Source organism: Semicossyphus pulcher, unplaced genomic scaffold (genome assembly GCF_022749685.1).
Source record: "Semicossyphus pulcher isolate SPU_LCO1_2020_fin unplaced genomic scaffold, fSemPul1.0.p SCAF_21, whole genome shotgun sequence".
In the NCBI taxonomy this organism is placed as follows: Eukaryota; Metazoa; Chordata; class Actinopteri; order Labriformes; family Labridae; genus Semicossyphus; species Semicossyphus pulcher.
In genome coordinates, this window is record NW_027211695.1 from 23,054,094 (window position 1) to 23,067,829 (window position 13,736).

The following is a 13,736-nucleotide window of genomic DNA, read 5'->3' on the forward strand; positions in this document are numbered from 1 at the left end:
GAGAGAGACCTACAGAGAGGACGGAGAGAGAGAGCGCGGGGGCGGGGCTCAGTAGCACTTTATAACTCTTATTCTTTGTTTGGATAAACAAGATATTTCTACAAAGTATTCAGTAGGCTCTCTGCGGTCCACACAAAAATAACAACGACCAAAAACACATTAAAATCACACACTACCAATAAAATAAGAATAAATGTCATCTAGAGATCAGAAACAAGTGTGACTTCATTCATACATTTTACACAACCGCGGCTGCACGTTCTATTATTATATTACTGCTATAACTATAAATGTATTATTATTATTATTGTTATACATTTCAAAAGGCTACAATAAACTTCTAAATTAACGTTGGAGCGGAAATAAACTTTTATTTAATCCATATATGGCGTCAGCAGCTCGTCACATGTTGCCATGGTAAAGCGACAACACCGCAGCAACAGACGGGACAAAAAGGAGCTTGTTTTGCCGTGTTTGAGCGGATTAAAGACGTGTTTCCTGTGAGTTCAGACTGAAGTAGCGCTCTGTGAGAGATGGACAGACCCAGCTACTTCACTCCCGCAGAGGTGGCGGCTCACAACACCGCTGCCGACCTGTGGGTGTCGTTTCTGGGCAGAGTGTGTGACCTGACCCCGCTGGTGGAACAACACAAAGGTGAGCATCAGACTAGTGGAAGTATTGAGACCCCTCACTGCAGTAAAAACACAGAAATGACCCTGTACTAAAACTCTGTGAGAGACAGAAGTACAAGTATAATCAGGGAAAAGTGGTGTAGAGTTTGTCCATGCAGAATATGTCCCATGTGACTCTTACACTATTATATAGAGAGAATAAAACACATGTATGATGACATATAGTTCTGTTAGAGGTCGTGTTGTGTGTGTGTCACTCTTACAACAGATACAACCAGCTGACAGGATCCTCTAATGCAAACACTTCATAAAAACATGGTCTCAATCTCTATGTTCAAGTCTTTGATGTTCATTTAGAGTCACACAGACCACAGAGCAGGGGAGGGTTAAGGGTGGGGCTACCTGTGAGTGACAGGTCGCTACCATGGCAACATTAAATCAGTCTTGTTCAGTGTTCAGTTGGACTCAAACACTCTGAGGAGTCAACTGTTCAATTACACCTGTTACATACAGTCTATGGTTAGAACAGCTGTCAATCAACTGATACACATCCCGCCCCGCCTGAGCAGCTGTAACATGAAATGAAAGAAGGGACAGTAAGTTTGATGTGACACATGTTTCTCTGCAGGTGACGACCTCCTGTTACCCATAATGCAATGTGCAGGGAAGGACATCAGCTCCTGGTTCGACCCTGAAACCAAAGACGTGAGCACTAATCAAACCAGCCAATCAGTGAGCAGCTTTCAGCTCTGCTGCTTTACCTGCATGTACCTGTCCTCTGCCCTCAGGTCCTGAGATACGTCGATCCACTGACTTCCTGTGAGAGGTACTACACCCCCAGGGGGCGCTTCGTGCACGTTCCCCCCGCCGGCCCGCGGTCCGACTGGGCCACTGACATCGGCCCGCCCTGGTGGAGAGACGGCCGCTACGAGGTGGGGCTGCTGTCGGCTAAAACTAGGTGGATACGAGTGGTCAACACGCTGACGTCACAGGAGCAGAAACTACAGGTGACCTGTCCACACCTCACCTGCTCACTGTCAGCTGGGCTACCTGTGTAGCTCCGCCCCATCAGATGTTTAAATATTATTTGTTTAAGCTGTAACTGTCATCGACAACAATGTTACCTGAAACTAGCCAGCAGCTAAGCTAGCTCTGTCTAAGTCAACAGCTCTGTGCTCAGTGATCGTGTGTTTCTCAGGTGTGTTCAGAGGAGACCCTGGCTGAGATCCTTCAGCGCTACCTGCGCTACAACGCTCACGCCTGCAGCTACACCTGGAAGCACGGCAGAGCGACTCTGGACATGAGCCGGACGCTCAGCGAGAACAACGTCCTGGACGAGGACCACGAGCTCCAGCAGCTGGGACTGGACCCAGACCTGTTCAGCCCCGCCATCCTGCTCCACTTCAACGATGACCTCACTGAGGGCTGACCTCTGACCCCTTCAGGGGCCTGTGAGGACATAGGACAATGACAAACACATAAAGTGTTAAAGAGGTCCTCATGATACTTCACGTGAGCGTTACCTGCAGACCGTGTTCTGTTTAATGTTTAAGACTTATTTCACTTCATTCAAACATGGACCTTAAAGCACCTGGTCAATCTAAGTCCATTATTCCATTCTATATATATATTATTATATATCCTATATACAGTGAACGTGGTGTTCATGGAACTGACTGCAGTAGGTCACTCTGTGGATCTGTAAGGTCGATACACAGGGTGGATGTGCTGACATGTCCAGAGGTCACGGCTGAAACAGAGAGAAGTTAACTCTGTTGAGATGTGACATGTGTGCTAGGATGTGTGCTAACTTTAACCCAGGATAGTCAGTGGTTCCTGGAGCACTGTAAATATCTCAGGGTTCAGACATGATCCCAAACATTCTGTCATCGTGATGTTTGACCCATGGGTACCTCCATGGAGAGTTCCTCTTCTCTGCTTTCCCTCGTGCAATACTGCCACCTGCAGTTCAGTGATAGTAAGGACAACGAATCAGAGAGCAGAGAGCAATGACTCATCAGTGTGTTCCTGGAGTCCTGGAGATCGTGCAGGTTCAGGCTTCTGGTACAGAACCTGGACACATTGTGGGGTCTGACAGGAGAGCAGCTGGACGTGTTCCTGAAGGCGTCCTGGAGAGACCCCGCTCTGGATCACTTACAGATAATTACAATAAATACCTGCGTAGGTTTGCTGCTCATGCTGATAGAGGCCTCTGGTCTCTGAGCACTACTGAACACGTTTAATAAAGAGCACTGATTTACTCTGAGGAGCAGCAGAGGTCTGAAGCAGGCAGGCAGGTCAGGCAGGAGAACGTGAAGAACCCACTGCTCACACTGGGTCTCATTCATGAAACGTGAGCAGAACCAATTTGTGTTCGAACTGTTCGCAGACGGACATTTACGTGCATCTCCGCATTCATCAATATTTTAGCAGCTCCGATCTTTTCGTAGCTACTAACAAAATCTACACATGCTGCTGACCACGCGTAGTGCTTGTGTGAATTTAAGAATGCACATAAATAATGCTGGTCACTATTGGAAATTATAATTTTAATTCATACTGCGCTCTGTTATGAACACAATACGCAGATGCCTTTGAAACACGTGATGTAGCCTAAACATGACAAACCATTAAAATATAACACATTTAGAAAATTATTATAATCAAACACGTTTGTTTTTTTGTTTTTTTGTGTGGCTCTTTGATCATCTGAAAGAAACCTTTAATAAATCTGATGTGAAAAATGTTTAATTTACGTTGGCTGCAGACGGACTTATTTGGAGCTGTATGAAACAGAGCTTTAGGCGATGCATACAAAGCTGCTGTGGGCTATATGTTATCCGTATCCTTTGTTACAATAGATGTTAAATAGCTCTACACTCGACAGCCATCACTGATTCAGATTTGATCCATTACGCACAATATAACATTTCTGGTTTCCCGTTTCCACTTCATTCAATCCGGAGAGAAAACCCCACAAATGAATCTTCTGTTTGTTTGGTGAGACTGTACGACCTAGGTTAAACTACACTGACCACTAAGCTATCAGTGATGGTTTAATGTATTACGATACAACACTTATCACCTTACCATCTGGGTTTGATGTTGACTCCAGTGGAGGCATGTCGCTGTCTCCGTCAGGTGTCATTCCTGACAGAGAGGTCTCCCCAGTTATGCCAGCGTTGTGACTGTGAGCCTCCTCCTCCTGTGGCTGATGTGTTTTTTTTCTCCAGTTTCATGTGAAACCATTTCCGCTTCACCTCGGACACGGTTCTTTGGACTACAGAGACAACATTAACGGCATCTGTCACCTCCCTCCAGGCCTTCGCTCTGCCTGTCCCTGTCACACCACTGCTAACAGAAGAAAATAAAATGTGTTTTCTTAACTTCACTTCACCCAAAATTATTTCTCCGCTTCGGAAAAATTCTTTTTTCTTTCTCTCTCTTTCTTTGTTTGCGCCATGACTGACAGGTCGACTGGATGCATCTACACCTCCTTATATGGTGGTCATTGGCAATTCATGGGCGTGGATTTATGCTAACAGCTGATTAGCGGGAGCGCGCTGTCACTTTACGATGGATGGGCATTCCTGATCATACACGTGTTACGATCAGATCTGAGTTTCCCGCGGTGTTCATGAATCCGGAGTAGGTTTTTAGTAGCGTAGGCTTATGTGCAAATCTACGCACACGTTTACTAACGTTTCATGAACGAGACCCACTGTCTTTTAACACAACCGTACACCTGTCACTCACAGGTAGCCCCGCCCTAGACCCCCCCCTCTTCCTGGTCTGTGTGACTCTCAATGGGAGCATCAGTGACTAAATGAACATCATGCTGTGTTGAAGAAGACTTGAAACTAGAGACTGAGACCATAAAGTCATCAGGAACATGTTTACTGGGGGAATACATCAGGAGAGGAGGAGGAGCATGTTCTCATAGACTTCTATGGGATCACTTATCAATTAGCACTTCTGCATTGGCTCCGCTTTTCAGACCTGTGGGTTAATCCACTGCTGTTTACCCTCATCTGTGAATGTAACAGCAGACGAGCTCCTGTGGATGAGTCGTCGTTCTCACGTTCATGTGGACCTCCGAGTGTTGGATGGATGCTAACAGGAGCTCCGATGTTACAGGTTGATCTGCATGTTTGTGAACCTTCATGTGAACGTGGATCCTTTTGAGGAAGTGTCGACTGAAATCCGTTGGTCCTTCTGTAGATTCTGATTATTGTGTGAGAATTAAAGGGAAGTGACTGCTGTGAATGTTAGCATGACTCACCGGAAACAAGGCGACCTGCACATCGGAGCAGGGTTATGAAATGTTGGCGTGGATCCAGGCGCCTTTCTGAAGTGATGAGCTGACAGATTTAAAGATGGGAGGAGGAAGAAACCAGCGTTCGGTTGTTTCTGCAGAACTTTGACAGAAAGCGACTTCTCTCCGCGGCGCCTGTTTGAGTCTTTAACAAGGTCAGTGTCTGTTGGTATAAATCAGCATTTCAGCTGATGTTTGCTTTGTTGTTTTGTGAGGAGATCGTCATACACAAGGTATCTATAGATTACATCACTGTAAAATCAAAGCATGTTGTTTTCTTGATGTTATGAACACTCTCAGCTCCAGTGACCATCTAATGTTGGTGCTCCGAGCACATCAGTAGATGTTCACACGTTCATTTTTACAGTGTGGCGTCCACGTGATCCTGTTCATGTGACTCATTTTAGCAGTTTGCTTTGAGAACGACAAATGTTCTGGTGACAGGAGCCGAGGTCATGTGATGTGACAGAGAGGTCCACAACAGCTACTCAGTCAACCTGGGGCCTGATGTACTGACTCATGCTAAAATGCTAACGTGCTAAACACTACATGCTTTACTCTAGCATGTGAACACGGTGTGTCTGCACTGCAGGGCTGAATACTGAACAGACTCACTGTCCTTTGACCGTCAGCTCCTGAGTGTCCATGTGGGGCCAGTGTCTGATCAAGCTAATCAGCTAGTCTCAACATGGCGCTAGCTACTTCACACTTAATCATGTGGAAGAAACCTGAGAGCCAATCAGACGAGGGTTTATAAGAAGCATCTCCAGCTCCCATTAGCAGCTCCTGCTAGCAGCTCCCGTTAGCAGTGTACCCGTGGATGTACACACATCCATCACCGATAGCTTTGGCACTAAAGGAAACATGAAGATGGTCAGGCAGTTCTCTGATGGACGTATTTTCTGGACGGACATCAGAGATAAAGATGGGGACAGGTTCCTTTTATAGAGCACTTCCTGTAGTTCGACTGGGGCTAACATTCCGTCCCCTAAAGAACCCACCTCTGCCTGTGATGTTGAGTCTTGAATGAGGCCGGTGATCCAGCTGATGAAGGCTGTGAGAGGCGGATACAAAGATCAGAGTGTAGATGTGATTCTGTTCTCTTTAAGAGCCACAGACGTCATCATGATGGACTACCATCGAGACAAAGAGCAGGACAGAAGCGCCCTCTGGATCAAAGGTCTGTCTGCCTGTCTGTCTGCCTGTCTGCCTGTCTGTCTGCCTGCCACTCTGCCTGCCTCTCTGTCTGTCTGTATGTCTGTCTGCCTGCCTCTCTGTCTGTCTGTATGTCTGTCTGCCTGTCTGTCTGCCTGCCTCTCTGCCTGCCTGCCTGTCTGCCTCTCTGCCTGCCTGTCTGTCTGCCTGCCTGCCTGCCTGCCTGCCTGTCTGTCTGCCTCTCTGTCTGTCTGTCTGCCTGTCTGTCTGTCTGCCTCTCTGCCTGCCTGTCTGTCTGTCTGTGTGTCTGTCTGCCTGTCTGTCTGGGAGGACCATTTGGATGCTATTAATACTTAAATACTAATAATACTTCTAACCTGTTTCCCACCTGTCTCTCTGCCTGTCTGTCTGTCTGTCTGTCAGATGGTCCTCCTGTCTCTCTCACAGTTGTCTCCATCATCAAACGTTGGTTGTTTCCTGTTCTGACGGCGACTGTCATCCTGATTCTGATCATCGTGCTGGGAGCCAGCAGTGAGCACACACACACACACACACACACGCACACACACACACACGCACACACACACGCACTGGTTTTTGGATGTGTGGATGCATGTGATCATTCTGAGTCAAACATTTTGTGTTTGAAAAGATCATTTTGTGACACACTGTACCTAATGTACTGTTGTCCGTGTGTGTGTGTGTGTGTGTGTGTGTGTGTGTGTGTGATCAGACACAAAGACGTCCAGTCGTCTATGGTCTGTGGAGCAGAGGGTTTCCAATCTCAGCAACGTCATCAAATCACTGAACACCTCCCTGCAGCAGGCTCAAGGTAACACACACACACACACACACACACACACACACACGTTTACTTAGATCACTTTCAGGAACTCTACATGGACAGCCCTCTGCTGGAGGCCCTGACACGCTTTAACATGGGGCTCTATGGGGACTGACTCACTGCTGGAGACAGCCTCAAGTGGACACCAGAGGAACTGCAGCATTTGCACTGGCTTCATTTTGCACCCCCGGCAGTTGATTGTTGCTTGTAACCGCAGCAACATGCTAACATGCTAACTTGTCACCTTCACTTCAGAAACAGCCAAAGAAGTTCAGCGGCTGCAGTTTTCTGTGGAGAACAACAGAGACCAGCTGACCTCAGGTGTGTGACTGCTCAGCAGAGGTGGTTTGAACTCGTCAGACGTCACTGCTAATGTTAGCGAGCTTAGATTTACAGCCTGTGAGTCGTATGGTCACACATTACTCTGTGTGTTCCCCTGAGCCTGAGCAGGATGAACTGTGTGCCTGCTGATGTTACATGTGTGTATAAAAACTGTATTTACTGTGAGTGTGTGTGTGTGTGTGTGTGTGTGTGTGTGTGTGTGTGTCTGTTCAGTGTCGGAGGCGTTGAAGCAGCTGTCAGTCGTGGATTCTCTCAGCAGGAGTGTCGCTTCGCTCAAATGTTCCCTTGAAAGCATCGTCAACAACAGTACACAAACACACACACACACACACACACACACACACGGTCACGTATCTACAGCCCACATACAGGCAGAGACATACTGACACCTGTGTACCTGTCTGTCTGTGTACCTGTCTCAGGGTCTGGCGTGGGCGGTTGTTGTCCTGTGGGCTGGGATCAGTTCGACTTCAGCTGTTACTACTTCAGCACGTTGGCTCTGTCCTGGAACGAGTCCAGAGTGTGGTGTGAGAAACACGAAGCTCACCTGCTCATTCTGCACAGTGACAAGGCGTGGGTGAGACAGCCTGTCTGCCTGCCTGTCTGTCTCTCTGTCTGTCTGAGTGGCTGTAATTCTGTGAAGAGAAGACCTCGGTGTCTGTTAAAGCTGTACACAGTAACCATGCTAGCTTTAGCATGATACAAAGCTAACACGCTATAGACAAATGAAACATTAGCTTCATAGTTAACATGTTAGCCTGAACATAGCTCCCAGGCTAACAGGCCCTGAACTGTACCTGATGCACACACGAGTTTGACTGATCCTTGTGTGTCTGTTCAGGACTATGTGACCCGTCGCTCAGTTCCTGTCTTGTTCTGGGTCGGTCTGTCGGACTGGAGGACCGGGCGCTGGGAGTGGATCAACCAGACACCGTACACCATGGAGCACAGGTACATCCTGTCTGACTCACTGATGGTGTGCAGGCTGGTCTCACAGACAGGAAGTCAGCCGGGAGTCAGTTCTGATATTTTAAACTTTAATCAGTGAACAACAGTCGTCCACAAACCAAAGGATGAGTCCTCATCGTCAACTTAGCTTACAGGCTAACAGGCTGTAATGAGCTAATACCGTTCAGTGAGCCAGGTCTCCTTTGTTAACATGGTGTGTGTGTGTGTGTGTGTGTGTGTGTCCAGGCGCTGGATGCCCGGTCAGCCTGACAGCTGGTCTGGACACGGTTTGGGCCACGGGGACGAAGACTGTGCTCACCTGCACCACATCGGACGCCTCAACGACCTGCACTGCTCCACCAAGATGCGCTTCATCTGCCAGAGACACAGCATGCGCAGCTAAACAGGCTCCGCCCACACGCGGCTCATCCTGCTGTAGCTTTCAACAGTTGAGACTGTTTGACAGGACACTGGTCACACAGACCTTAGAACACTGATGTGAGCCTGACTTACTGTAATGTGACAGAATGGAAATAAAGGTGTTGCTTTACTCACAGAGTAATTCTGTTTGATCATTTATCACTGCGTGACTACAACCGGTCTCCAACCGAAGCTCCCAGAACATACAGCACCAGGAGCTAGGAACAGTGTGTGTGTGTGTGTGAGCAGTGTGTGAACGGTGTGTGAGAAGTGTGTGAACGGTGTGTGAGCAGTGTGTGAACGGTGTGTGTGTGAGCAGTGTGTGAACGGTGTGTGAACGGTGTGTGAGCAGTGTGTGAATGGTGTGTGAACGGTGTGTGAGCAGTGTGTGAGCAGTGTGTGAACGGTGTGTGAGCAGTGTGTGAATGGTGTGTGAACGGTGTGTGAGCAGTGTGTGAACGGTGTGTGAGCGGTGTGTGTGTGTGTGAACGGTGAGTGAGCAGTGTGTGAACGGTGTGTGAGCGGTGTGTGAACGGTGTGTGAGCGGTGTGTGTGTGTGTGAGCAGTGTGTGAACGGTGTGTGTGTGTGTGAGTGAGCAGTGTGTGAACGGTGTGTGAACGGTGTGTGTGTGTGTGTGTGAGCAGTGTGTGTGTGTGTGTGAGTGAGCAGTGTGTGAGCGGTGTGTGAGCAGTGTGTGAACGGTGTGTGAACGGTGTGTGAGCAGTGTGTGAACGGTGTGTGAGCGGTGTGTGTGTGTGTGAACGGTGAGTGAGCAGTGTGTGAACGGTGTGTGAACGGTGTGTGAGCAGTGTGTGAACGGTGTGTGAGCGGTGTGTGTGTGTGTGAACGGTGAGTGAGCAGTGTGTGAACGGTGTGTGAACGGTGTGTGAGCAGTGTGTGAGCGGTGTGTGAGCAGTGTGTGAACGGTGTGTGAACGGTGTGTGAGCAGTGTGTGAACGGTGTGTGAGCGGTGTGTGTGTGTGTGAACGGTGTGTGAGCAGTGTGTGAGCAGTGTGTGAACGGTGTGTGTGTGTGTGAACGGTGTGTGAGCGGTGTGTCGTAGCAAAGACTGATTTTTAAAATGTTCCCTCGAGCTGTGAAGTGTTCTCCCTGTAACTGACCCTGCAGCCGAAACACACCACGTTCCTCAAAAGTCCCTTATCCCTGGGAAAAGGGACCTAACCCTAACCAACCTCCTCACCTCCTCACCTCCTCACCTCCTCACCTCCACCACCTCCTCACCTCCTCACCTCCTCTGACATGATACAGACGCTTCAGTGTAAATAACCTTATTTCATTGTTAGCGTCATTCAGCTTCGTCTTCAGCTTTGTAGCTAACGAGCTGCAAACAGTTGTTTCACCAGGGACCAGTACACTTCAGCTGTCTGCAGACTGGGCCAACACACACACACACACACACACACTCTCTGTGTTGCAGGTCAAAGTGCGTCCTGGTGGGCAATGACCGCCCGCTCACTGTTTGTCAGTCAGAGTGTTTGTCGTGTTCATCGTAAGGACGGCGACGAGGAGGAACACACCGACAGTTAAAGAAGCACAGAGACAGACAGGAAGACATCGCCATGACGACTGAGTACCATGACAACGCTGAAGATGACAGCAGCTCCTTCTGGAACAAAGGTAGCTGTCCGTCTCTCCACCTGTCTGTCTGTGAGGTACGAGCAAACTGCGTGTTTATGAAGGTAGCTGGTGATTTATCAAAAGTCACCTCCTCTCCCTATCTGTCTGTCTCTGTACCTGTCTGTCTGTCTGTCTGTCTGTCTGTCTGTCAGAGCCTCGGCCTGTCTATTTCTCAGGAGTCTCCAGGTTCAGACGCTGGTTGTTTCCGGCTCTGACGGCTGCAGTTATCCTGATTCTGATCATAGCACTGGGAGCCAGCAGTGAGCGCGCACACACACACACGCACACGCACACACACACGCACACGCACGCGCACACGCACACACACACACGCACACACACACACGCACACACACGCACGCACTCGTACACGCACACACGCACACACACACACACACACGCGCACACGCACACACACACGCGCACACACACACATGCACGCACTCTCTGATGTTGTATTGAGGAAAGAATACGTGTTTGACTTCAGCATGAGTTGTATTAACTTGCTGATCCTCTGACGTACACATAGCGCCACCATCAGGTCACCTGTGAATGTGTCCAACACTTTGGTTTAAGGACAAAGAACCTCATCAGAGTCAGCTGGACGTTAACATGCTAACATGCTAACATGCTAACATGCTGATGATTCATTTCAAACTCTTTCTTTCAAACAAATTCTGTCTGTCTGTCTGTCTGTCTCTCTGCCTGTCTGTGTCTCTGCCTGTCTGTTTCTCTGCCTGTCTGTTTCTCTGCCTGTCTGTGTCTCTGCCTGCCTGTCTCTCTGCCTGTCTGTCTGACTCTCTGTCTGTCTGTGTCTCTGCCTGCCTGTCTCTCTGACTGTCTGTCTCTCTGCCTATGTCTCTGCCTGCCTGTCTGTGTGTCTGACTCTCTGTCTGTCTGTGTGTCTGTCTCTCTGCCTGTCTGTTTCTCTGCCTGTCTGTGTCTCTGCCTGTCTGTCTCTCTCTCTGCCTGTCTGTGTCTCTGCCTGCCTGTCTCTCTCTCTGCCTGTCTGTCTGTTTCTCTGCCTGTCTGTCTCTCTGCCTGTCTGTGTTTCTGCCTGCCTGCCTGTCTCTCTGCCTGTCTGTCTGTGTCTCTGCCTGTCTGTCTGCCTGTCTGTTTCTCTGCCTGTCTGTCTCTCTGCCTGTCTGTCTGTTTCTCTGCCTGCCTGTCTGCCTCTCTGCCTGTCTGTTTCTCCGCCTGTCTGTCTCTCTGCCTGCCTGTCTCTCTGCCTGTCTGTGTCTCTGCCTGTCTGTCTGCAGACTCGACGACATCAGGCCGGCTGTGGTCGGTGGAGAACAGAGTGTCTAACCTGAGTGAATCAGTGGGCGCTGTGCAGCAGCTGGCTGCAGGTAACACACCTGTTGTTGTTCCTTCAGTCAGGACTGAGACGCTCCTCCGTCCTCTGCAGGACTTCACTGTGATTCACCTGAACCCTCGCTCTCTGTCTCAGACGCAGCTAAAGAAGTTCACCGCCTGAAGTTTGCTGTGGAGAGCAACAAGGACCAGCTGAGCTCAGGTGTGTCTGACGTCCCACCTGAAGACGATTCAGGCCAGCAGAGCAGGAGCCTTCTCTTTACTCATCTTTGCACTGTTACAGAGAGCTGCAGCACGTCACGCTGAACTCGTCACGCTGAACTCGTCACGCTGAACTCGTCACTCTGATTGGTTTAAACGGTTTTACCTAAGAGTTGAATGACCCTCACAGGGTTCAAGACGCATGATCCCACCTGTACCATGGTTAAAAAGCTGTGACTCTGTTTCCATGGTAACATCCCAGGCTTTGACTAATACCGCAAATGAGGGGCAGTGTACTTCCTGCTGCTTGTGTGGTACAGGCGCCATCCTGTGGTGTTCAGCGGTACTGCAGGATGACGCTCCGCGTTTAAGTAAATCAAGTTTGTCCTTCTTCACAGTCAGAGTTTTCATTACTGTCGCCCTGCAACCAATCCTAGTATGGTACCCAGACCGTGGTACAATATGATCCCTTTATTACATTAACATTGTGTGTACATATTCTGTGTGTGTGTGTGTGTGTGTGTTCAGTGTCGGAGGCCTTAAAGCAGCTGTCAACTCTGGACTATATCGGAAGGACCGTCGCCTCCCTCAAATGTTCCCTGGAACGCTACATCAACAACGGTACACACTGTGTCCTCAGAAAGGCAATTGGGGACCCAGACAGGTAAGTTGTCTCTCTCCTTGTCTCCTGACCTGTCTGTCTCTCTGTCTGTCTCCCAGGTTCGACGGCAGATGGATGTTGTCCTCTGAACTGGGATTTTTTCCAATCCAGCTGTTACTTGTTCAGCAAGACACCGCTGGACTGGCACAAAGCCAGAGACTGGTGCAACGGCCACGAATCTCACCTGGTCATACTCATGTCAGACGAGGAGTGGGTGAGACAGCCTGTCTGTCTGTTAGGAAGTAATATGATCTGTGTGTAGTGTAAACAGCTGAGGACCCGGAGAGGATCCCTGTGGGACACCTGAACCTCGTTTTTCAGGCTTGCTTTGAAACAGGTTCCACATGAAGGTTAACGTCTACCTGTATGTCTGACTGTTCCTCTGGTGCAGGACTTTGTGACCGGTCACACCAGGGGGGCCTTCTACTGGGTGGGTCTGACTGACGAGAGAACAGGGAGGTGGGAGTGGGTCAACGAGACGCCGTACGTCATGAACCGCAGGTGGGCTCTCTTTTCTATTACAGGTGTTTTTATTACGAGTTGTCCGTCTCATTCTTGTATCTCAACAACACAAGAAGTCAAGAAGCCAGGACGCTTAAATGCTCAATACATCAGCCTGCCAACATAGCTTAGACGCTAACAGGCCCATTACTGTATGTAATATATTGTGCATCGTTATGTGTCTTTGTGGTGTCCAGGCGCTGGATGCCCGGTCAGCCTGACAGCTGGACCCATCACGGTCTCGGCCCTGGAGATGAAGACTGTGCTCACCTTCACCACGACGGACGCCTCAACGACCTGCACTGCTCCTCCAAGCTACGCTACATCTGCCAGAGACACAGCACGCGCAGCTAAACAGGCCCAGCCCACAGACTGCTCACATCGACTGTTAAAATAAACAATAATTCATGTGATCACAGCTGGTGAGGCTGGTCCGCTCCGAGTAGTTAAGTCCAGGGTCTTGATACCTGCCTCCTCACACTGTATGGCTTCTTAAAACAGATTCAGAGTTCATGTGCAGAGTTGTTGCAGTGGTTCAATTATGTGTTGTGATTACAGACTGAATAAATAATGAGTGTATCCATGGTGACGTCACCCCCTGGTTTGTCCACTTCCTTTCTGAAGCCTGAAGGCATTTTAGACGTTGTCATCTTTTGTAACAAGTGACCGTATTTAGAAGAGGGGGAGGAGCAGTGATAGTAGCTATTTTAACATGGGGCTCCATGGGGACAGACTCACTTCTGGTGCCAGCCTTTGGTGGACAC

General features: G+C 49.1%; 4 protein-coding genes across 4 annotated transcripts in view; all 4 read left to right on the plus strand.

Annotated features, from left to right (window-relative positions):
• LOC138600681 (zinc finger protein 420-like) overlaps window positions 1–13,736 on the plus strand; it is a 113,480-nt gene that overhangs the window by 38,117 nt on the left and 61,627 nt on the right. The window lies entirely within an intron of this gene.
• cyb5d1 (cytochrome b5 domain containing 1) lies at window positions 534–2,061 on the plus strand. Its single transcript, XM_069672183.1, has 4 exons — window positions 534–654; window positions 1,261–1,337; window positions 1,421–1,639; window positions 1,831–2,061. Exons 1-4 carry the CDS (start codon window positions 534–536, stop codon window positions 2,059–2,061), a joined length of 648 nt encoding a protein of 215 aa, XP_069528284.1.
• On the plus strand, window positions 5,505–8,790 carry LOC138600696 (asialoglycoprotein receptor 1-like). The gene is made up of 8 exons (XM_069672173.1): window positions 5,505–6,127; window positions 6,526–6,633; window positions 6,836–6,934; window positions 7,202–7,267; window positions 7,502–7,594; window positions 7,711–7,865; window positions 8,130–8,239; window positions 8,483–8,790. Exons 1-8 carry the CDS (start codon window positions 5,974–5,976, stop codon window positions 8,637–8,639), a joined length of 942 nt encoding a protein of 313 aa, XP_069528274.1. The 5' UTR covers window positions 5,505–5,973; the 3' UTR covers window positions 8,640–8,790.
• Window positions 10,238–13,551, plus strand: LOC138600699 (C-type lectin domain family 10 member A-like). The gene is given in 9 exon segments (XM_069672177.1): window positions 10,238–10,295; window positions 10,448–10,555; window positions 11,555–11,644; window positions 11,746–11,811; window positions 12,339–12,431; window positions 12,531–12,685; window positions 12,863–12,972; window positions 13,170–13,281; window positions 13,283–13,551. Coding segments are annotated over 9 exon segments (879 nt in total). The 3' UTR covers window positions 13,370–13,551.